General features: G+C 46.9%; 1 protein-coding gene across 1 annotated transcript in view; it reads left to right on the top strand.

Moving 5' to 3' along the window:
* GPR156 (G protein-coupled receptor 156) overlaps positions 1 to 17,417 on the top strand; it is a 133,134-nt gene extending 115,717 nt beyond the window's left edge. Inside the window, exons 9-10 of the mRNA XM_007985679.3 lie at positions 5,261 to 5,419; positions 10,402 to 17,417. Of these exons, the coding sequence (XP_007983870.3) occupies positions 5,261 to 5,419; positions 10,402 to 11,754 (1,512 nt within the window). The 3' untranslated portion in view covers positions 11,755 to 17,417. The remainder of the gene's footprint in view (positions 1 to 5,260; positions 5,420 to 10,401) is intronic.
* Positions 17,418 to 25,496: the final 8,079 nt, after the last annotated feature.

The following is a 25,496-nucleotide window of genomic DNA, read 5'->3' as shown; positions in this document are numbered from 1 at the left end:
ATGAGAGACTAGATAAGAAAATATGGAAAATGTCCAGGCACGGTGGCTCATGCCTGTGATCCCAGCACTTTGGGAGGCCAAGGCAGGCGGATCACCTGAGATCAGGAGTTCAAAACCAGCCTGACCAACATGGTGAAACCCCATCTCTACTAAAAATACAAAAATTAGCTGGGTGTCATGGCATCCACCTGTAATCCCAGCTACTAGGGAGACTGAGGCAGGAGAATCGCCTGAACCCAGGAGGCAGAGGTTGCAGTGAACCAAGATCATGCCATTGCACTCCAGCCTGGGCAACAAGAGTGAAAATCTGTCTCAAACAAACAAACAAAACACGAAAAAGAAAAAAAGAAAATATGGAAAACATCTAGGAATACAATTGAGAGCTGATAGGAGTCTCTGAAAGAGAAGAAAATAATTTGGGGCAGAAGTCATTATCAAGGAGCTATCAGAGGAAAGCGTTTCTGAACAAAAAAGGCCTTGGTCAGAAAACGGAATGAATTGGCAATCTCCATGATGACGCCCTGCTTACGGCTCCTCTCTCCACCCTCACTTCTCACCACTGCCCCACTTACATCCTAAGCCTCAGCCACATCACTTCCGCTTTGCCTGGTGTTTGAGTCCTCAGCAGCTAGGACAGTTGTGACATCTGGGTACTCTAATCTACACACAAAAATGCAGGATGAAGTACTGCTTGAAATCTGCCTCCCAGGTTTTCACTAAGCAACAAGCACTTGATTTGTTGAATTGGGAAGGGAAATGGAATGATTATGAGGTACAGGAATTGGGTGGATGGACAGCGCTGGGCTTGCTTTCCTTCTCTCTCACTCTGTCTTTCCCTCCTAGCTTTCTTAAGCTTCCTTTCTCTTATTCTGTCTTTCCTCTTCCATTTTCACCCTTGGGGTTTTTTTTCTCCTCTGGAACTAACTGACCATGATGTGAAACTACAAACTGTATTTTGTAGTCTGTTGTATTTTAGGTTTAGAAGGTAAGTAGTTCTTTTTCAAAATATAAAAGTAACTGAGGTTTGTTAGGTTTCTGTGTGTTCCCCTCTGGCTCAGGTCTTTGGTAGAACGATTCTCCCTGTGATACTTGCACTGTGTATTCCTAGAAGAGAATTTGGGAAAGTAATTTGAGTAATTTGAGTAAATTTGGGAAAGTGTGTGAGGGGAGCTATCTGGGTAGGGGTTGGGGGTTGCAGCAAGACTGAGTTCCTTCTTGCCAGTGAGTTTTCAGACGGGACTGTGATGGGAGGGGTTTGTGAAAGCAAAGGCACAGATACCCCCAGGGCAGTGAGGCAGCGCCAGAGAGCAAGTGAAATGGATGACATTACTTAGGAGACAAGGGGCCCAAGAAGCCTTCTTTACACAGGCACTCAGGAAATGCCTGAGTGTTTATGCCAAGCACTGAGGTCATCACTAGAAGTCAGCCAGCCGCTGCTGTTCTGACCCGAATATGACCCATCCCCCAGCCCTCTGCTCCCTCAGAGAGGCAGGCAGGTCCTGAGGTAGGAGATTGTTTTCTCTCTCCTCTAACCCCCAAAGCATTTCATCTGCTCCTCCCTGAAGATGCACAGGCCTTTCTAATCTGCCTTGTAATTATCTGTATATGTCCCAGCACCCCTACTAGACTAGTGAGCATTTTAAAGAAAGCTTCTTTCATTTGTTCATGCATCCGTCCATCCATCCATTTATTAACTGCTGGGAACATGCACTTAAACACAGGGCCCGCCTCTAGGTCTAGTGAGGAGCAAACATGAAAGGAATTATAATACATGTGTTAAGAGCCTTGAGAAAGGCCTTTCCCAGCCCATCTGGGAACTCAGTGACACCTTCTCAGAAAATGAGGCTGGGCATGGTAGCTCATGCCTATAATCCCAGCAATTTTCAAGGCTGAGGTGGGTGGATCGCTTGAGCCCAAGAGTTCGAGACCAACCTGGTCAACACAGTGAAACCTGGTCTCTACAAAAAAATGCAAAAATTGGCCGGACATGGTGGCTCACGCCTGTAATCCCAGCACTTTGGGAGGCCAAGGCGGGCAGATCACCTGAGGTCAGGAGTTCAAGACCAGCCTGGTCAACATGGTAAAACCCCGTCTCTACTAAAAATACAAAAAATTAGCTGGGCATGGTGGCGGGTGCTTGTAATCCCAGCTACTTGGGAGGCTGAGGCAGGAGAAACGCTTGAACTGGGAGACAGAGGTTGCAGTGAGCCGAGATCGTGCCATTGCACTCCAGCCAGAGACAGAGTGAGACTCTATCTCAAAAAAAAAAAAAAAGTAAAAATTAGCCAGTCATGGTGGTGTTTGCCTCTGGTCCCAGCTACCCAGGAGGCTGAAGTGGGAGGATCACCTGAGCCCAGGAGGTTGAGGCTGCAGTGAGCTGTGATTGTGCCACTGCACTCCAGACAGAGTGAGACCCTGTCTCAAAAAAAAAAAAAAAAAAAAAAAGAAGGGAGGGTGGGAGGGAGGAAGGAAGGAAGGAAGATGAGGTGTTCGAGCTCAGTCTTGAAGGAAACATAAGAGTTCATTGAAGAGATGGGGGAAAGTAGGTGGCATTTCTGATGGAATAACATCATGACCAGAGGCAGGGTGGTGAGAGAGAGAGTAGGGTATGTTTGGAGCACCACAGTCTTTGTTATTTTTGAAGCACAAATGGAAAGCAGGGGGAGAATGACAAGACTAGAGAGGCACACCTGGGGAGCTTCTGAGGCCCTGCTGGACCCTGTTAAAGAGTTGACATTTAGTCGCACCGTATTAGTTTCCCATTGCTACTGTAACAAATTACCATAAGCTTAGTGGCTTAAAATAATACAAATTTATTATCTTAAAATTTTGGAGGTCAGAAATCTGAAATAGGTCTTATTTGGCTAAACTTGAGGTGTCAGGAGGTCTGTATTCCTTCCAGAGACATGAGGGGAGAATCTGTTTCCTTAACTTTTTCAGCTTCTAGAGGCCGCCTGCATTCTTGTGCTTATTGTCCCCTCCTCCACCTTATAAGCCAGCCGGGTTCAAATCTGCCAGAAGAGATTCAGATCTCTCTCTCTCTCTCTCTCGCCCCTGTTTCCATTGTCACATCTCCTTCTCCAACTCTAGCTCTCCTCCCTCCTTCCTATAAGAATTCTTGCAATTACATTGGGCCCACCTGGATAATCCAGAATAATCACGCCTCTTGAAATCCTTAATCACATTTGCAAAGTCCCTTTTGCCACATAAGGTCACATATTCACAGGCTCCAGGAATTAGGATGAGAGTGAACACCTTTGAAACTCCACTGTTCAGTCTGCCACAGCCCTATAGCCCAGAGGCTCAGAAAACCAGAATCTGCCTGTCCTTCTGAAGGAAGGCAGAGGAGAAGCCCTGAATTGTGAAATTCATAGCTGGATTCCAGAGACCCTGAAGGGTTGAGCCTCAAGGACCAGTATCTTCACAAATGAGGAATGAAGGGCTAGAGTAATCAAGGGGGATCTTGGCTCCACTTGGCCAGTTTAGGGAGAGAAACACCAAAAGCCCTCGGAGGGCCCTTACGCCAGTGCTGAGCTGCTCCTCTGCCAGCCCTGCAGAGAGGCCTCAGGCTGGGAGTGCTGGGGGAGATGAAGGAAAAGCTGTACTGCAGCACTGCCAGGGTCAGTGCAAGGAGAGTAACCCTAGGAGGTCTGATTCATCCACCCAAGGCCACAGATGACCTTGTGGTATTGGCTCCAGTAGCTCTCAAGTAGGGTGGTGAGCTGAGAGCATCCTTTTGTGGGGAGGGAGCCTTCAAGAAGGGCATCTGAGAGGGGAAGTACCAGGCCTGACCCAACACAGGTCACACAAACTCCTGGTGCCATGATGGACTCATGATGAATCAGCAGAGGACCCAAGAGGACTTGGGTGATAATATCAATTTCAATGGCATTGAAATTTATGGCAGAATTCAGAATCCTATCTGAGATTTACAAAATTTGGTTTACACTCCATGGTCAGAGCTTAATAAATGTTTGATGGATGAGTAAAGAAATCCCAGGTTCCCTTTGAGGCTCCCCATAGACACCACAGCATCATTTCTAGAACCAAGGTCCCAGGGTCCCTAGTGTCCATCACTAAGACACTTAGTTATGGGGAGTCCTGAGGGGAAAACAGAGGCCTTCCCCACCGTGGCTTCCTGTGTCACTCACATTACTGGCATTCGGTGGGTCAGCAGTGCCCCACAGACTCAGGCAGAGGCTGCTGTTTCTATGTTCAGCTTCATCCCTATTAAACTAAACCAGCCCATGCCTCTGCAGAGTATTCCTCGAGACCAGTGTTCCTCGAGACCTGAAGAGCTTTCCCTGGACTGCCACCGTTAACAGTCTCTCTCTTCATCAACTGAGTGAGGATGTGGGCATGGCACGGCACGGTGTCCTGTTAACAGCTGTAGTTGTGCTGCTAAGTGGCTGTGTAAGCTTAGACAGCCACACTCCTGAGCCTTTCCTAGTTTGACAAAGAAACTAGGTGATGAGCTAGAGCATCCTGATGTGACGAGGGGGCCGCCCTCAAAGGCCCTCCGAGCCTTGATTATTGACTGGGGTTAGAAGTTCACTCAAAGGAACTGAATTTTCAATAGCAGCAAGCACACCATTACTGAACAAATGAAAAATAATTAAATAGCTGCATGCTATTTTGAAAAAGTTTCATTTGAAACATATAGTGTTCAGATTGCTTAACCCCAGGATAGCTCTGAACTCTGGCTTTAGAATGTGCCGATAGAAGAAACTTCAGCTCTGGTTTTCTTTGATCAGTTTGGCAATGGATAGGCAGATGGGCTAAGGCTGTTCTATTTTATCTACCTGTCCTATTCTTCCTTTGGAGGTTTTTGTTTGTGTTTGTTTTGAGGGTGTTTTGGGTTTTTTGTTTATTTGTTTGCTTGCTTGTTTGTTTTTAAGATTGGGTCTCAGTCTGCCACCCAGGCTGGAGTACAGTAGCACAACAATAGCTCACTGTAGCCTCAAACTCTTGAGCTCAAGTGATCCTCCCACTTCAGCCTCCTGAGTAGCTGGAATTACAGGAGTGAGCCATTGCACCCGGCCCTTTGGCATTTTAAAAATTATATAACCTTAACATTCCCTATACCTTTTGTCATTACGATCTATGAGCCCTCCAGAGCACAGTGCATTTTAAGGAGAGAATAGCCTGTGCATGTGTGTATCTATGATAGTGTCATTCCTTGGTGTTTATGAGAAAGAGTGAGAGAATGTGTTTCTGGATGTGTAATTAAATAAATAACATGTGTTCTTTTACCTAACAGCTGAAGCAATGGAAGGCATTTGAAGAGGAAAACCAAACAATCAGACGCATGGCCAAATATTTCAGCACTCCCAGCAAAAACTTCCATACCCAGTATGGTGAGGAAGAGAACTGCCACCTGAAGGGAGGGAAAAGCTCCATGGAGAGGCTCCTCACAGAAGTAAGTTCCGCCCCTGCCTGGAAGATTCCCTGTAAAGGATCCAATCATGTATCGGTGGCCCCTGAGGCTCTTATTGCTAATGTTTTCTTTTCCTTTCATTCTCCCACTTCCCTTAACAGCAAAAGCAAAACCTCACCATTTCCACTGTGACATGCAGCTACTTCATTCAATGGACAGATGTTTAATGAGTCACTCCTATGTGCCAGGCATTGTGCCAATGAACAATGAACAAAAGCATGGTTCCTACCCTCCCAGAGCTCACAGTCTAGTGGAGGAAATAGAGATTCATTCATCAAGCAAACATGTAATTATAAATTGTCATAAGAATTATGAAAGAAAAATCAGAGAGGCAAGACAGAATAATGTGTGGTAAGGGCAAGAAAACATAACTTAGACCAGTCAGAAAAGACTCATTGAGCTGAGGGCTGAAGGTTAAGTACAAATTAGCCAGGCAAAGACTACAGGGAAAAGTATTCCAAGCAGAGGGAACAGCATTGTAAAGACCCTGAAATGTGATGGACACTAGCTTCTCTGTGATACATTTTCTCTTTTTTTCTTTTTTCTTTTTCTTTTTTTTTTTTCTTTTTCTTTTTTTTTTGAGATGAGGTCTCACTCTGTCGCCCAGCCTGGAGTGCACTGGTGCCATATTGGCTCACTGAAACCTCCGCCTCCCAGGTTCAAGCAATTCTCATGCCTCAGCCTCCCAAGTAGCTGGGACTACAGGCATGCACCACCATGCTCAGATAATTTTTGTATTTTTAGTAGAGACGGGGTTTCACCATGTTGCCCAGGTTAGTCTCAAACTCCTGACCTCAAGTGATCCACCTGCCCTGTCCTCCCAGAGTGCTGGGATTACAGGCGTGAGCCACCGTGCCTGGCCTCCTTTTCTCTTTTTACATAGAGTAGTGTCTTCATGTCCAAGATCTCATGGGATCCTTATTGTCTTTCCTAGGTACTGGCTGCGGATCTCAGTCAGCCCATCATCCCAGAAAGTCCAGGCATGTCTACAGATGGGGAAGGGGACTAAACAAGGGCTTCTGAATGTGATTGTAGCAGCAAGGGAGAACCAGGCAGCCCTCGGGCTTCTTTCTTCTATGTTTGAGCCAGAGTTGGCCCCTCTCCCAGACTCAGGCAGTGTGGTGTAGGCTTGAAGAAAGCACGTGGAAAAGCTTGAGGGCTTCGTTGACTCAGGAAGAAGGCACAGGGCCCAGGGGAATTAGTCAGTATTTTGACACTAACTGAATTACGTTCCATATTTTTTTCAGTTTAGAACCTATCTCAGTAGGTGTTATTTGGCAAACTGGGCTTTTTTTTTTTTAGGACTGCTACCTAGGTATTAATAGTCACTGATGAGAGGACAGTGTGGTGGGGACCTAAAAAACACAACAGATGAAGGGACTCAGTGCCTCCAGGCACCCACTGTTCATGACCCTCTATGGTTCTGGACCATTTTTGTCCATCAGAGTAACACCTCTCCACTTCTTTACTATTTAGTATTTCAAAGCCAGATTTCTTTCCACCTGGCAAGGGAGTAATATTGCCTTTGATACTCTGTGAAGTATTCAAATAAGCATTTTTTTTTTCCTGGCTACACAGAAGGCCAGAAACTTGGCTAGAACAGCCAGGATAGTTTTCATTCACAGTCAGCTAATGCTGGAACAGCCAAGTAGACTGACTCTTTAGCCTTATGGTAATTTGCAACGTGCTGTTTGTACTTCTCCCGTGCTACCCTGTTTCCCACGCAGGGACTCAATCTGATCTGCTATATCCAAAAAGATGCGTTGAGTCTGCAGAGGAAGCCCTTCAGTGGGCACAGGTGCACAAGTGATAAGAAAATGGCCTCCCCAGCACATGCTACACCTGGAATGTCTTTCCCAGAACAGGCCTGAGAACCAGCAGCCAGTCCTAGGGCCCAGTAGCAGGTGTCAAGAGGTTCCAGCATCTGCATCCCCAGCTCCAGCACTGCCCATTAGATAAACATGAGTATCTTTCCTGCCTCAACATGGGCACAGACCTTGACTCTGGCTCACGGTGTGCAGTGCCCTCCTGTGCAGGCCCCCCTCCCCCACTCAGGCCTTCCTCTTACTTTCCCATGATCTGGGCAACCCATCTTCTCACACTTTCCCCTCTTGCCCCTATAGCCAGGGGTCCCCCCAGAAGCTGTTTTGGGCAGCGTCTATCACTGACTTCCCTGTCTAAGAGAAGGCCAGCAGATAGAACCTTCCACAAGGCTGAAGTGCTTTCCTCATACACTCTGCAGCCAACTAAACAAACCGATTACTTTTCTTCCCCAAACCATAGAAACAAGGGGCTGATTCCGTGTCTCCTTATGACCTGCCCCCTGTGAAATATGCAGGTGGATGTTTTGCTTCCCTCAATGTGCCAAAAATAATAATTAATAAGCTCATTGAAGTGCAGCTGCCATGGTAGGTCAGATTTCAGTCTCATAATGGCAGTGCCTCACACCACACCTCTAATTAGTATGCAGCCTTGGTAAAAACAGAGTCCCACTTCTTTTTCTGGAAGAAGGAAATTTTCTGTTTAGGTTGACGTTTCTAAATCTGTCACCAGCCAGCTTCAGATGTTTGGCTTGCTGGGAGAAGAGTATTCTTCCCAACTCCATATTTATAGTATCTTTCGATACTCAAAGGAGTTTATGGATAAGGCACAAAAAGGCAGCACTCAGATTTCACCCGCAGGAGTAGTTGCCATTAGCCAATGGGTCCTTCCTAACTCTGTGAGGCTGTAGAGGCCTCCAGAAGCCCACATGAGAATGCGCACAATGGGCTTCGGGAGGAGAGGCTGGTGGAAGAGGAAGAGAGTTGAGGTCCCCCCGTGAGATCCTCAGAGAGATACCTAGCACAGCCCAGGATCACAAACACCTGAGTGTTCCCCTGTTACTCATCCATTCTGCCTCTGGCAAGTCCTTGAGTCATCTGCACTCACCCAGCAACACCCAGACCTCACCACTCTGCCAATAGAGGGAAGGGAGGAAGGACAGGCACGCATGTGCTCAGCTGGAATCCTTTCCACCTTACTCACCAGTCCCTCACTGGCCCTGGACTCTCGTCCGATGGTAAAAGAAGTAGACTCAACCAGGGTGAAACTAGCAATACCGACTATCAGAAAAATCACCTTCCCACTTCTACAAGGGGAGCAGTGCGTCTGCTTGGAGAGTTGCTAGTCAGAATTTTGTACTATTTTACTTAAGCTACTGCTCCCTTAAAGGATCACTTCTAGGCAACTCTCGCATGTAAACCTGAGATGAAACCACAGGTTCACTCCATAACTAGTAGTCCTAATTAGCAGTTATGGACTGGTATAACTAGGCAATTTGTATTAGTTATCCTAACACAGGGAACATTCTTTTGTTTCTAGTGCATAATAAATGGAGGTTCAAATGCTCATGCCAGCTCCTAAAGATGATAGTAACAAACAGGCAGCATTTTGGTGTTCAGACAAGCACCTTCTAGAACATTTGCTTACATTATTGCCTTCCCAGAACCCTCGACCCCATGTCATCTGCCCCAAGTCCAGACGTTCCCTGTGAACATCTCCTTCCTGCTCTGCCTTTGAGGATCAGAAGTTTCTAGAGGTGGACACATAGTCTGAGCTAGAGAATCAGCTGCTGCACCACAGAAAGATGTCTGGGCTGCAGTCGCTCCCTGCAACCCACTGCCAATACTCCTACTCCTGCTTCATGCCCCACAGTCTCGCAGTTAGGACAGGCACACCTCTGCAGCTCTCACCTGCTGGTCCTCTCTGGCACAACTTGTTTACCAGCTAACACCCATGCAGCGAGTAGGCAAGTCAGTAGCAGAACCGCTCCAGCCTCGTTCATCTCCTGGGCTCCATTCTAGGGCTGGTGAATCAAGCTAGCAGGGGCTTAGGCCCAACAGTCCTTTCATTTCTTTGTGATTCTTCAATAGTTCTGATGCTTGCACTCCTTTAGGTCAGTGGTTCCCAACATTTTTGGCACCAGGGACCGGTTCCGTGGAAGACAGTTTTCCACAGAGAGTGGCGGGGGGGATGGTTTCGGGATGAAACTGTTCCACCTCAGATCATCAGACATTAGCTTCTCATAGGGAGTGTGCAGCCTAGACCCCTCACATGTGCAGTTCACAATAGGGTCTGCGCTCCTGTGAGAATCTAATGGCGCAGCTGATCTGACAGAAGCTCAGGTGGTAATGCTTCCTCGCCCCCCGCTCACCTCCTGCTGTGCGGCCTGGTTCCTAACAGCTCATGGACCACTACCGGTCCATGGCCCAAGAGTTGGGGACCCCTACTTTAGGTGAAATCGACAGCTGATATTGCCATATGGCAGCTTTGGCCACTGACTCCCAGGGGTCCAGCCTAGGGAGGTGATAACACCAACCTGAGATTCTCTTTGGCCCCTCTCAGCTCCAATCTTATTTGATCGTCACAGGAATCTCCACCCTTCTCCTTATTCTTCCCATTTTCTAAGCTGTTTAGTAAGAGGCAAAATACTTGTTCCCCTACTTCTTCATCCCCTGGAGGTATGCTTCACATTTATCTAAATTTTTGCAAAAGTGTGATAAACTCCGTGGGGCCATTCCAAACATTATTCAGCTCATACCTGCAAAGTGGCCTGACCCTCTCAGTTCTGGGAAAGGTGATAGGGCGCTGCAGTGGCCAGGGGCACTCAGGCTGTGCCTCCTTGCTCTTCATAAGCAATGCCACACAGTGTGGGGATGCAAGGAGGAGACCAAGATAATGACAATAAATCATGGTTGGCCTTTATTGAGCACCGTTTATGTCAGTTATTGTGCTAAGCACTTTACCTGCATCAACTCATTTCACTGGAGGGAGGAACCTCCTCAGAACCTGAGGTCACCAGCCAATACACTGGAAGAACTGAGATTTCAGCCAAGGTTCCTCGAAAGCCACAACTTCTCCACCATGGTGGGCACTGTAGAACCCTCGGCGGCATTTTTGTTGATGGTTTTGCTTTTATTTTACAGAAAAATGCTGTGATTGAAAGCCTGCAGGAACAAGTAAACAATGCCAAAGAGAAGCTTGTGAGGCTGATGTCAGCTGAGTGCACCTATGACCTCCCAGAGCGGGCTGCCCCACCTGCCTCTTCCCCAAGCAAGGATGTCCAGGCCGCAGCCTCGGTCCACACCCTGGCAGCTGCTCAGGGGCCTTCGGGTCGCCTCTCTGACTTTCGGAATGATCCTGGCATGGCTACCCAGGATTCCCAGTGCACTTCAGGGCCCTCCTCACATGCACAAAGCCTTGAGGGGCCTGGGAAGGACACCAACCTCTCCCCAGGGAAAGAGAAGAAGATATCTGACTCGAAAGACTTTGCTGATCATTTAGACTCAGGTTGTAGCCAGAAGCCATGGACTGAGCAAAGCCTGGGTCCAGAAAGAGGAGATCAAGTCCCCATGGCCCCCAGCCAGAGTCTCCTACCAAGTAGAGGAGGCTCAGATCCCCAGAGACAGAGGCATCTGGAGAACTCAGAGGAGCCCCAGGAGCGGCAGTCACGGGTCAGTTCAGTAATCAGGGAGAAACTTCAGGAGGTCTTACAAGATCTGGGCCTGGGCCCTGAGGCTTCCCTCCCTACCACCCCGTCTTGTCACCAACAAACCTGGAAGAACAGTGCTGCCTTCAGCCCCCAAAAGATGCCCCTCTCCAAGGAGCTGGGCTTTAGCCCTTACATGGTGAGGAGAAGGCGGGCAACTCAGCAGGCCCGCTCACACTTTCCTGGCTCTGCACCCTCATCTGTGGGGCATCGGGCAAACAGGACTGTTTCTGGCGCACACAGCAGGCTACATGTGCAGAATGGGGACAGCCCCAGCCTGGCCCCACAAACTGCTGATTGCAGAACACGAAGACCTTCTTCCAGGAAGCCTTCACTACCTTCAGATCCTCAAGACAGACGAGGTACCCTGGAGGGCAGCAGACGAAGCCAGACAGAGCCCGAGGGGGCTAGAGGGAGTGAAGCAGCCTTTCTTCCCCAGCCTTCTGGTTCTGGCCTGGCCCCAAGTCCTCCTGCCCCATGCCTCTCCAAAGCCTCACGGGACTTGCCTGAACAGTGGCATCTGTGGCCCCCAGTGCCCTCAGGCTATCCCTCCCTGTCTTCTCGACACAGCTGTTTTGACACTGAGTCCAGCAGCTCAGATGAGTTCTTCTGCCACTGCCACCGGCCCTACTGTGAAATCTGCTTCCAGAGCTCTTCTGACTCTAGTGACAGTGGCACATCAGACACTGACCCTGAGCCTACGGCGGGGCTGGCTTCCTGGGAAAAGCTGTGGGCCCGCTCCAAGCCTATTGTGAACTTCAAAGATGACTTGAAACCCACACTGGTGTGAAAAGCAACAGAGCTGGTCTAGACACAGAGGTCAGTCCAGGAGAAGCTGTACCAAGGCCCACGGGAGAAGAGCCAGTTTCTGGTCTTTGGGGAACAGATTAGTGCCCTGCATTTGACCAGCCCATACCATGTTTCAGCTGGGCTCACTGCGTTACTTTGAGCACTTCTTGATCTATAAAAAGAGGGGCATTGCCCGTCCTATTACTACCTCGCAGCCTTACTATAAAAGACTCCAGTTGAGTGACTATGAAAGATACTGACTCCTTGGATAAAAGGTGCTGAATGAACACACAGGATTTTCTGTCCAGGTCAGTCTATATTCTATAAAACTCTTCATATATCCAGATGGATGGCTGAATGGACAGGAAGATGGAGAGATGCATGGGAAATTTCTACAGAACCTGAGGTGTGGACTGTGATCCATCAAACTGGCGTTTTGGTGGACAGACCTACCAGGAAGATAAGCCTCCTACATCCTTGGGTCTCCCACTTCTGGAAGGCAGTGGTTTTATTTCTGCTGAATGTTGTGAACAGCACCTCCCTAGATTCCAGCTTCTGGCCAGACCCAGCTCAGAGCGACCCCTACACCACTATTTCTTGTTTGTGTCTTTCCACCATTATGGCACCTTACCCTTCTCTCTGAGACAGATCTCCACGCGCCCACAGGCTTCCCAGATCTCTCCCCTGGACTCGGATGTACCTGAGGTCCTGACTGTCCTCACTGTCCCCTTGTCCTGTGGCTCATCCTCTTGATTCACCCAGTGATGCAGTTTTGTACTGTGGGGAGGCACACACCAGCAATTTCTGTTGGGGTATGGGAGAACCTATTGGTCAAGAAGTGCTTTTGGTTCCATTGGGGTTACATGACTACCAACAGACGCATAAACCAAGAAACCAAATGGAGAAATAAAAAGGAAGACATGAGGGACACAAACACAGGAAAGAAAATAGGAGTTGAACATTTCACTTGAGTCCAGCATAGTACTTGGCAATATCATATTTTTGTGATTCCTTTTGATAACCCTGTGAAGTAGACACTCTCATTTTTACAGACAGGGATTATGAGGCTTAGAGAAATGAGGTAACTTCCCCCAACATCACACTGCTGGACAGAGATGTACACGCAGCTCCTGGGACTCAAGTAGGTGGGTTTTCCCAGGGACACATGGCTTCACTTGTTCTTCTGGGAGTGGCAGGTGACTCTTGGCAGATGAGACAACAAAGCAAGGCTCGTGTAAGAAAGCTGGGATGTGCTCCCCTGCAGTCCAGAATAATAGACCTGAGTCCTCACCTCGGGAAAACGGGCCTCCACTTCCCCACTGCCACACGCCACACTGGCACCTCTCAAGGGAGCTGGGGAGCTGGTGAAGGATGAGTGCCAGGAACTCAGCCACCACCAGAGCCACAGGGAGAGCACAGCTGGGTCCACTGTGCTTGTTGCTGAGCTGGCTGTCATGTCCAGGCTGTCCCATGCCCCGAGTCCTGTGTGTACATCTGTGGGTGTGCACGTTTGCATGAAGGAGTTCAGGCCTTATTAAATATGCTTAGAGGGGGGCATTTGGGTCTAACTATATCATCAATTTATCATAGAGTCTTGGGGGCTGCTGACACCCCAGGACTCTCCAGGCACTGAACCATGAGGCCCTCCTGGAAGCACAGCTTCTTCTATCATCTGCTTTTAAATAGGAATTTCCTAATTTATTCTGTGTGTGGGTTTGCAGTTTCTTGTGCTGTGTGTGTGCTGTCCAAGTGGTACCGTAATAAAAGAGAAATGACTCCCAAGAGGAGTCTTTTCAGAAATTGTAATCTGGGGCTGCCCAGGAGGGGCCTGGAGAAGGCTGAACCACCCAAAGAAGGGGAACCAGAGAAGCCATCAGAGCTGCTGCCGGGCTACCCTGGGTCCCAGGGTACCTTCTACCAAAGTTCCATTTGAACAGATTCTTCTGTGCTCTCCTTAAGAAGCCTCTTATCCCAGAAACACTCCCTCAACGGACAGAGGAAACCCTGGAGACCCTGGACTCTTTCTGCCCCTGGGAGTCCTGTGGCTGGGCTCCCCCACCTGCAGCTCCCTTCCTCCCAGCATGTCACCACTAACAGCCCACCATTCATTCATGTGGACTCTAAATCTGGCAATCCTTTTAGCCTTCTTACTCTGTCTGCTTTTAGACCCTTAGTTCCACCATCCCAGCCCTTCTACATCTCCATCCTTCTGTTTAGAATTTTTTTTCCCCACTTTGTGCCCTTGTGAATTATTCATCCTTTAAGGCTCAGGTGGAGCATACATTCTTTCTTCAGCCTTTCCCAGCCATCCCCAAAGAAAGTTGATTGATCCCCTAGTTAAATAAGGAAGGATGGGCTGGACACGTTGGCTTACGTCTGTAATCCCAGCACTTTGGGAGGCCGAGGCAGCCAGATGACAAGGTCAGGATTTCAAGACCAGCCTGGCCAACATGGTGAAACCCTGTCTCTACTAAAAATACAAAAATTAGCCAGGCATGGTGGCATGCACCTGTAATCCCAGCTACTCAGGTGTCTGAGGCAGGAGAATTGCTTGAACCGGGAGACAGAGGTTGCAGTAAGCTGAGATTGTGCCACTGCACTCAAGCCTGGATGACAGAGCAAGACTCCGTTTTGAGAAGAAAGAAAGAAGAAAGAGAGAGAGAAAGAAGGAAGGCTGTCTCAGGGTCTGTATTTTGGACTCAACTGTATAGAGGCTTCTGTTATCCATTTGACCTAGAATGACTTTGTAACCCTTGCAAGACCTGATTGAAATTTATCATTTTGTTCAAAAGCAATGTGGAAACACCATAACTTTGCTCAACAAAATGTTGCCACCAAATGTATCATTTACTCTGCATCACCCTTACCTTTCCCCACCTCCTTTCCTAAATCTTTTACCCAAGATCAGCTAATCCAGTGATGGAGTCCTTAAAGGGCTGAATGTGCCATGACTTTTGGCATACTCTTGGTGGTTCTGCTTTTGAAGAAAGGGCAGTAAATTGTGCAAAGGAATCCTGGAGAAGTAAACATTGCCTCTGCTACTGTCATCTGGGCTATACATGTCTCTGTTGGTCCTAAGGCATACCATGGAGCCAGGCCTGATTCTAACCCCAGCATATGTCCTCTGCTGTTGAAAATCTTGGAATTGGAGGTCTCCATCCTGATCCCAATGTCTTTCCCTGTCCTGGCCTGCCCCAGACCCTCTCCTTAAGGATCAACTTGGCCTTTCTAGAGTTTATAGAGGAGAAAAAAGCATCAGAGGCAGGAGGCCTGTTTTTAAAGAACGATATCACTTTGAAAAAGGAAAAGAGAAAAGTCAATGCAACTTCTATAAAAATTTCTTCTGTATCTATGTTTATCGTATTGTCTTTACATGTGTCTCCTCCACAGATTCCAAGCTCTTGAAAGCATTGAGCATGTATTCTCCATCTTTGGTCTCCTCTAGAGTAGCCATTAGAGATCTTTGCACAAAGTATACACTCAACAAATGCTTGATGGGTGGATTTCTGGGTAGATAAATGGGTGAAACAAAGGAAGGCAAAGCTTCTGTTTTGGGGCCAGAGCGGAGGAGCAGGAAGAAGAGAAACAGGCATCTGGTCCACTGGCTTCCAGTGAGTTAACAGCATGAAACTACATCACGTACAGACCCAGGAGTAACTGAATTCTGAAAATGACAGTACTTTAAGTTTGTTGGGTGGTAGGGCAACAGGGCAATGAAGTTTATGGAAGAGAAGCGCAAAGTTCTTGATAAAGTTCTTATCTTAAAGACCTTTTCTTTGCAGGCTTGTTAATAGGTAACAAACAGTATTAGCAGGAGAAAGATCTGTTTGTCTCTATCACCAACAGCTTCCTGAGTCCCCTTTCTCAGAACTCCAGATAAAACAGTTTCTCTATTCCCTCTGGCCGCTGCACTTTTCCCAGTAACACAATCTGGGCTCTGTTAAGGAAGGGTTTGTTTATTTATTTATTTATTTATTTATTTTTATTTTTTGAGATGGAGTCTCACTCTATTGCCTTGGCTGGAGTGCAGTGGTGCGGTCTCAGCTCACTGCAATCTCCTCCTCCCAAGTTCAAGCGATCCTCCTGCCTCAGCCTCCCGAGTAGCTGGGATTACAGGTGCCTGCCACCACGCCTGGCTAATTTTTGTATTTTTAATAGAGACGCGGTTTCACCATGTTGGCCACGCCGGTCTTGAACTCCTGACCTCTTGATCTGCCTGCCTCAGCCTCCCAAGAAGGAGGGTTTGATGCAGGCAGTGGTGTTTAGGAGGCTGAAAGCAGGAGAGAGCTTATCACTTTGCCCTCAGAGTTTGCTCTCCCTATCCCTGGCACCCCCTCTGATGTCTTGCTCCTTGAAACATTCTTGATCTTAGCATTACCCGGTCAAACCACATTTGAATAAGAGAACATCTTGAGATGTTTTGTTCACCACTTAAGTCACAAGGAGACAGGAAATGCCAATGTGACAAATCAAAACCTGTTGTGAACTTGACAAGGTCTGTGTCAAGGTTTCCCAAGACACATAAGGCTCAGAGAATAAGTGCCTGGGAGACGCCCTGGAAAGGTCTGTGGGTGACTAAGAAGAAAGCAAAAGGCTAGGAGAAAAAAGGAAGATGGACAAGAAGTTCAGGCAGGGTCCCATGGCTCATGCCTATAATCCCAGTGCCTTGGGAGAACAAGGCGGGAGGATTGCTTGATTCCAGGAATCCAAGACCAGCCTGGGTAACATAGTGAGAACCTGTCTCTACAAAAAACAAAAATTAGCTGTGTGTGTGTGTGTGGTGGCTCATGCCTGTGGTCCCAGCTACTCGGGAGGCTGAGGCAGGAAGATCTCTTGAGCTTGGGAGGTTGAGACTGCACTGAGTTATGATTGCTACACTGCACTCCAGCCTGGGTGACCCAGTGACACTTAACAACAAAAATAAAGAAGAAGAAGGAAGAAGGAAGGATGAGGAAGAAGAAGGAGGAGGAGGAGGAGGAAAGAGGAGAAGAAGAAAAGAAAAAGTCCAAACGAGAGAGAGAGAGAGAAGAGAGAGGTGGTGAGGAGGAAGCCACTCAGAGAACAAAAGGCATACTATGTGGACAGTTTGTGGCCATTGCCTCTCATGTAAATAAATGTACTGACTCCAGTTCTAAGTTGAGAGGTGAGGCTTGCTTCTGCGAAGAATGGCAGAGGTATTCTTGCAGAGTCCTTTCTTTAGCGCATGTGTGACTGTTCATTTCTCCACTTCTCCCGTTAGACTGTGAGCTCTTTGAGCTTAGAACTTGTTATAATTATCTTGGAATCCAGTACCTAGCACTGTGCCTTGCACATGGTCAATGCCCAGCAAATGTTTGTCAGAAGAAAAGTCAATCAAGGGAGGAAGAATGGCCTCACCAGAACTGTCTTAAGGGGCACCCCAGGGAGGCACATCTCACAAAAGTTCAAGTGGAAACCAGGCTTAGATATATCTTCAGCTTATGTGATGGATGGCAGTGTTGCTGCTTCACCTAAATTTAAATCCCCCATGATAACATCTTGAACCCTTTGTGGAAAGAAGGCATTTTAGATGGGCTCTCTTCATTAATTTTTGTACAATAATTTTCTATCCCCACTGCAATGCCTGGGCTTTAAGTCGCCTGCATGACCATGTTGCTTTCAGCAAGTTCAGAACCTCTTTGCAGCTCAAAGGCTCCCAACTGCCACTTGGGGTAACAACACCTACCTCATGAGGTTGTTATGAGGGCTGAATGAATTAATATTTATAAAACGGTTTGAACTGTGCCTGGCATGTAGCAAGATTCATACGTTTGTTGAATAAAAATAAGTAGATAAAAAGTCTTAGCAAGGGAAACAGATTTATTTGCAGAAATCCTCTTTATGTTTTCTTGCATTACACCAAAATTCCTCATCTTGGTCTTCAATTTGTTTCTGAGGGAAGAGATCTGGAAAAGCAAGGATAGCCTTTTGGCTCAGCCCACTTTTGGGGCAATAGAATTTTCTGCCTGAACCCATTAGAGCCAGGTGCATTTACTATAGGGAACACATCCACCTGCAGAACTCAAATATCAGGGTGAGGCCAGAAGGAAAGGTGTAGTTGGAAAGCCAGGAAATTCAATTTTTTTTTTTTTTTTTTAACATGGAGCCAAGAGACTAATTTCCTTAGTAGAAATATTATGCACTTTGGCCGGATGCAGTGGCTCATGCCTGTAATCCCAGCACTTTGAGAGGCCGAGGTGAGTGGATCACCTGAGGTCAGGAGTTTGAGACCAGTCTGGCCAATATGGTGAAACCCCTTCTCTACTAAAAATACAAAAATTAGCCAGGCATGGTGGCTTGTGCCTGTAATCCTAGCTACTCAGGAGGCTGAAGCGGGAGAATCACTTGAACCCAGGGGGTGGAGTTTGCAGAGAGCTGAGATCGCACTACTGCACTCCAGCCTGGGTAACAGAGCAACACTCTGTCTCAAAAAAAACAAAAACAGAAAGAAAAAGAAATATTATGCACTTTGTAATAGAAGAAAATACATGTAAGATATCTGCTATGCACTACTTAATACTCATCTTATTTAATATTTATAACCACCTAGCAAAGTAGTTATTGACTCTGTTTCACAGATGAGGAAACTTTAACCGGGAGAGGTTAGGTCACTTGCCAAAAATCACACAACTGGTTAGAGGCAAACACTGAGTTTGCACTGAAATTTGACTTCATTCCAAAGCCTTTTGTGGACTCCCTAAAGCTGGTTACAGAGCATGTGCTACAGGCATGCTACCAGAAGACAGAAGGAATTTCAACCCGGCAGGGCAGGGACCCAGCCTGAGGTTTTCTTAGGACACCAAGGTTTCCTTAGGAAAAGCAAGCTGGTCTGGTTCTGTAAGCATATTGCAAAACTCTCCATTGCTGAGTCATTGCATCAGCGTCCTGGAGGCTGGAAGGGAGCTCCCTAAAGCTACCTGGTCCTCCCCAGCTTCAGAAAGCCCAATGCCAAATAGAGGTGATACTGACAGCAAGCAGTCTCCCTGTTTAAAAAGACCACAGTCAGTCCTGCAAACTGAAAAACTTTTCTCAAGGATTGTGCTTTGTAAGTGGCACAAAAAGATGATTCTGGGCAAGAGACCCAGAAGACCCTGTGACAAATGGAAACAATGCCACTCTCAGATCTTCTACTGAGCTGAGGGACGAGCCACAGAATCTCTTTTCTTTCTTTTTTTTTTTTTTTTTTTGGAGATGGAGTCTTGCTCTGTCACCTAGGCTGGAGTGCAGTGGTGCAATCTTGGCTCACTGCAACCCCCGCCTCTCAGGTTCAAGTGATTCTCCTGCCTCAGCCTCCCAAGTAGCTGGGATTACAGGTGCCCACCACCACGCCCAGCTAATTTTTCTATTTTTAGTAGAGATGGGGTTTCGCCATGTTGGCCAGACTGGTTTTCAACTCCTTAATTCAGGTGATCCACCCGCCTTGGCCTCCCAAAGTACTGGGATTACACACGTGAGCCACTGAGCCCAGCCCACAATCCCTTTTCAATTCAAATCCACTTTGCTAGAAAATCTTCATTCCTCCCTACTTCCTGCAGGATGAAATCTCACCTTGGTTTGGGGTTTGAAATCTCATTTTCCCCACTAGACTGTGAGCTCTTTGAGCCTAGAACTTGTTATAATTATCTTGGAATCCCCCACATCTATCACTGTGCCTGGCACATGATCAATGCCCAGCAAATGCTTGGCAAAAGAAGAATTAATCAAGGGAGGAAGACTAGTCTCACCAGAACTGTCTTAAGGGGGACCCCCGTGAGGCACAGCTCACCCTCCCACTAAACTTAGCTAAAACTCTCCTTGTTCCTGCCAGCTGGGTTTGCTGTCTGTATCTGGGGCATACCTAGGCCCAGATCAGGCTCAACACTTTTGTTCACACCAGCCCCTTTCTCCTTCATTCTAACTACCCCAACCTGAAGTAGCTTTTCCTCTTTCTGACCAGTTCCAGCTGTCCTCAGATTTATTAGGCAATAAATCGTATACTCCCGATATGCCCCCTGACAGCAATTCTACTGTTGTCTCGGGCTGTTCTATAAATCCTTTATTGTTAAGGTTTCACATGCTTACATCTTGCCTGTTCAAATAGATTATCAGATACCAGAGGGCAAGTGCCCTGTATAATCTATCACTGCATTTCCACACTAGCCTCTGCAGTGCCTGACACCTAGTAGATCTCAACCAACATTTCTAGGTTTATTTTGAAGATGGGCCAACTCTCTTTGCTCCCATCTTTCTGTTTTTACCAAGAGTGTCCTGGACAGACGAAAAATAATTTGGTGGCAATTTTCTGTCAGAACATATTTGAAATTTAACATTTCTGAGAATCTCTGCTGTCACATTGGAAATGAAGGAAACAAACATTTGCTGAGGGCCCACTATGTGCCAGGCACTGTGATAGGCGCTTACATACACAGCTAGAAGAAATTGAGCCAACAAGACCCGAGGAGGAAGGTTCCTGTCTCAGCCCATTTTCTGCTGCTATAACACAATACCACAGACTGGGAAATTTATAAAGAACAGAAATGTATTTCTTACAGTTCCAGAGGCTGGGAACTCCAAGATCAAGGCGCTGGCTGGTTCAGTTGCCTGGTGAGGGCTGCGTCCTCCAGAGGGGAGGAACATCGAGTCCTCACATGGTGGAAGGCAGAAGGGTCAATCAGACAAATGCTATATGAAGTCTCTTTTATAAGGGTCTTAGTCCCATTCAACTGGGAGGAGCCCTCATGACCTAATTACCTCTTAAAGGCCCCGCCTCTTTTCTTTTTTCTTGAGGCAGAGTATCGCTCTGTCGCCCAGGCTGGAGTGCAGTGGAGCTATCTTGGCTCACTGCAAGCTCCGCCTCCCGGATTCACACCATTCTCCTGCCTCAGCCTCCCGAGTAGCTGGGACCACAAGGGCCCACCACCATGCCTGGCTAATTTTTTTGTATTTTTTTAGTAGAGACGGGGCTTCACCATGTTAGCCAGGATGGTCTCGATCTCCTGACCTTGTGATCCACCCATCTTGGCCTTCCAAAGTGCTGGGATTACAGGTGTGAGCCACCGCGCCTGGCCAAAGGGCCCCATCTCTTAATCCTATCACCTGAATTTTGGGGCGGTCACATTCAATCCATAACAATCCCTAAAACCCTGGACCCAATGTCTCCAATATCCTCAAAAAACAAAAATAACAACAAAACACCTTTCTGGATGGTTTCTATCCATGAACAGCTGCAGAAAGCTGATGGGGACAAAAAAAAAAAAAAAAAAAAAAAAGAGGGAAACCAGCTTAATTAATCCTGCTGCTGTTGCTGCTGCTCCCACCATAAGATATAGTAAAAATTGGAAGTGGGACACAGATCTGTCAACACATTCTTCTGATGTCACAAGTAGGCACTTTTATGCTCAGGACAAGCAGGCCATCCCCATGGAATGCAGCCTGGTGCCTTATTTCCAGCAGTTACCCTCATCACTGCAGAACTGCGGGTATTCCATGACTGGGCCAGGGAGACCTGGGTCTTGCGGTCAGGAGCCACTGCTGTCAATCCACATCCTAAAAGGATTTCTTCTCTCTCAGGTCCTGCCTGCAGATCCCAGGATGTACCGGGTCAAGGTAGGATTTTAACATTAGCCTTTTTTAAGTTCCCAAGATGATTTTAATGTGTGGCCAGAGTTTTTGCCTCTGAGCTTTGTTTCTGACCTCCTGGAATGCCAGAATGAAGATTCTTGGTTCTGTCCATCACCCCATCCCTGAGCCTTGATCAACCCTGGCCCAAAGGAACCCCACTCCTCCCTGAACATAGCCCCAGGCATCAGGGAAGGCAATGGATTACTAACATTCTGCTCCTCTATACTCCTTCCTGTTCCCCTCTTTTATCTGAAGTGCAGGCCCCTCCTCTCCAGGAGCCTTTTCCTGCACACCCTCAGTCCCCTGCACCTTCCCTGTTGGCAACAGTTATGATCCAGCACCTGGCCAGCACACGCTCACCCATTACCTGGTGGTGGAATACAGCCACTCACATGGTCATACTTTGTCTCCTCCCAGAAATCACAGACTCCTTGGAGACAAGAACCATTCTTTGTACCTCTTTATGCTTTAACAGTGACAAGCATGGAATGCTGTGCACACAGTAGACATAAGAGGCGCTTAAATGTTGATGGGAGGAAGAGAGGGAAAGAAACAAGGAAGGATAAATTCTTATTCAACATCTCTCATGAAGCTAGTGTTGAAACAATGAACAAGTAAATAAAAGATAAAGTAATTTCCAGAGAGTGGTATGTGTATTTAAAAATTAATAAATCAGCATAACGAAATGGGCAATGGATGAATGAATGTATGAACTTATCAAATTTCTGGTAAATGCAAACAACACAAATATTTAAGTTATGCCCACCCAGGATTTTTCCCACCAGATGTATAGAGCTAGAGGGAGCCATTAAATGTTTAAATTAGTTTGTGAGAGCTGTCATAACAAAATACCACAGACTGGGTGGCTTAAACAACAGAAATTTACTGTCTTACAGTTCAGGAGGTTAGAATTCTGATATCAAAATGTCAGCAGTGTTGCTTCCTTCCAAGGATTGAGGGAAGTATTTGTTCCAGATCTCTCTTCTTGGCTTGTAGATGTCCATCTCTTCCCTGTCTTTTTACATTGTCTCCCTTCTATGTGTGTCTCTGTATTCAAATTTCCCCTTTTTTAATAAGGACAGCAGTCATATTGGATTAGGGCCCTGATATGGCTTGGCTCTGTGTCCCCACTCAAATCTCATCCCCGATTGTAATCCCCATAATCCCCATGTGTTGAGGGAGGGACCTGGTGGGAGGTGATTCTATCATGGGGGTGGTTTTTCCCCATGCTGTTCTCATGATAGTGAGTTCTCATGAGATTGATGGCTTTATAAGTGTTTGACAGTTCCTCCTTCAGATTTGCTTTCTCTCTCACACACACACACCTGCTGCCATGTAAGACATGCCTGCTTCCTCTTCCGCCATGACTAGACTATAAGTTTCCTGAGGCTTTCCCAACCATGTAGAACTGTGAGTCAATTAAACCTCCTTTGTTTAAAATTGCCTAGTCTCAGGTATTTCTTTATAGTAGTGTGAGACTGGACTAATACAGTAAACTGTTATCAGGAGTGGGACACTGCTATAAAGATAACCTGAAAATGTAGAAGCAACTTTGGAACTGGGTAACAGGCAGAAGTTGGAGCAGTTTGGAGGACTCAGAAGGCAGGAAAATGTGGGAAAGTTTGGAACTTCCTAGAGATTTGTTGAATGACTTTGACCAAAATGCTGATAATGATGTAAACAATGAAGTCCAGACTGAGGTGGTCTCAGATGGTTATGAGAAACTTCTTAGGAACTGGAGCAAAGGTCACTCTTGCTATGCTTTAGCAAAGAGACTGGCAGCATTCACCCCTGTGCTAGAGATCTGTGGAACTTTGAACTTGAGAGAGATGATCTGAAATTGGAACATATGTTTAAAAGAAAAGCAGAGCATGAAAGTTTGGAGATTTTGCAGCCTGACAACACGACAGAAAAGAAAACCCATTTTCTGAGAAGTTCCAGCCAGCTGCAGAAAGTTGCATATATAATGAGAAAGCAAATATTAATTCCCAAGACAATGGGGAAAATGTCTCCAGGGCATGTCAGAGAACTCTGCACCAGCCCCTCTCATCACAGGCCTGGAGGCCTAGGAGGACGAAATGTTTTCATGGGCCTAGCCCAGGGCCCTGCTGCTTTGTGGAGCCTTGGAACTTGGTGCCCTGCATCCCAGCCACTCCAGCTCCAGCTGTGGCTAAAAAGGGCCAAGGTACAGTTCAGGCTGTGACCTCAGAGGGTGCAAGCCCCAAGCCTTGGCTTCCATATAGTGTTGGGTCTGTGGGTGCACGGAAGTCAAGAATTAAGGCTTGAGAACCTCTGCTTAGATTTCAGAGGATTTAGGGAAATGCCTGGATGTCCAGGCAGAAATTTGCTGCAGGGGCAGAGCCCCCATGGAGAACCTCTGCTAGGGCAGTGCAAAAGAGAAATGTGGGGTTGGAGCCCCCACAGAGTCCCCACTGAGGCACTGTCTGGTGGAACTGTGAGAAGAGGGACACTGTCCTCCAGATCCCAGAGTGGTAGATCTACTGACAGCTTGCACCATATGCCTGGAAAAGCTACAGGGACTCAATACCAGCCATGAAAGCAGCCAGGCTGGGGGGCTGTACTCTGCAAAGCTAGCCCATGAAGGAGCTGCCCAAGGCCATGGAAGCCCACTCCTTGCATTAGCATATCCCAGATGTGAGACATGGAGTTAAAGGGGATCATTTTGAAGCTTTAAGATTTAATGACTGCCCCACTGGGTTTTGGACTTGCATGGGGCCTGTAGCCCCTTTGTTTTAGCCCATTTCTCCTATTGGGAATGGGAGCATTTATTCAATGCCTGTACCCCCATTGTATCTAGGCAGTAACTAATTTGCTTTTGATTTTACAGGCTCATAGGCAGAAGGGACTTGCCTTGTCTCAGATAAGACTTTGGACTTGGACTTTTGGGTTAATGCTGGAATGAGTTAAGACTTTGGGGGACTGTTGGGAAGGCATGATTGGTTTTGAAATATAAAAAGGATATGAGATTTGGAAGGGACCAGGGGCAGAATGATATGGTTTGGCTCTGTGTCCCCACCCAAATGTCATCTTGAATTGCAATCCCCGTAATACCCATATGTTGAGGTAGGGACCTGGTGGGAGGTGATTGGATCATGGGGGCTGTTTCCCCAATACTATTCTTGTGATAGTGAGTGAGTTCTCAAGAGATCTGATGGTTTTATAAGTGTTTGACAGTTTCTCCTTCAGATTCTCTCTCTGTCTCTTTCTCTGTCTCTCTCTCTCGCCTGCTGCCATGTAAGACATACTTGTTTCCCCGTCTGCCATGATTGTAAGTTTTCTGAGGGCTCCCCAGCCGTGCAGAACTGTGAGTCAATTAAACCTCCTTTGTTTGTAAATTACCCAGTTTGGGGTATTTTTTATAGCAGTATGAGAATGGACTAATACAGACCCACACTAATGACCTCACTTTAACATGATTATCTCTGTAAAGACCCTGTCTCCAAGTGAAGTCACATTCTGAGGTACTGGGGATTAAGACATCAACATACTAATTTTTGGAGGGACATAATTCGACCCATAACAGTATCCAAACAAAGTTTTCACCTTTCTATCATGATCCACAGATTATTCAGGGTTTGACACTTAAAGATTCCTTTACTCAGTTGTAAGTTCCTTGAGGGCAGGAACTCTGCTGTTGTTCACTCCTATGTTTTAAATAATAGTGACTGGTACATGAAAGATGCTTCATCAATGTCACATTGAATTCACTTTTGTCCAAGAAAACTCAGGGCAGAGGGTGAAGTCATTTAACCCAAGAAGCTAAGAAAGGTTCATAGCCTGCAGCAATTCCTGGAACTCTCTGAGTCAAAGGAAATTATGCTTCCATGACACAGAATCTGACTCTGGATTTCTTAATTAGGGGTATTTGCATGATGAAAGGAGACTTGTTTCTGAATAGTCATTGCCCTCCTCCTCTCAAATTAATGGCCATTGCTTCTGACATCCGAATTATCTCTATAGCAACTACATGAGTCAGAGAGAGAAGGTTTGGCTCTCAGGAGGGAACAGGAAAGAGGGAAGCCTCTTAAGACGTGCTGGAGAAAAGGTGACCTCGCAGCTCAACCTCTCAGTTACCAAATGCAACAGAAACGACAAAATAGCTTT

The sequence above is a fragment of the Chlorocebus sabaeus genome, chromosome 22 (genome assembly GCF_047675955.1).
Source record: "Chlorocebus sabaeus isolate Y175 chromosome 22, mChlSab1.0.hap1, whole genome shotgun sequence".
Taxonomy (NCBI): domain Eukaryota; kingdom Metazoa; phylum Chordata; class Mammalia; order Primates; family Cercopithecidae; genus Chlorocebus; species Chlorocebus sabaeus.
This window is presented reverse-complemented; position numbering and strand designations above follow the sequence as displayed.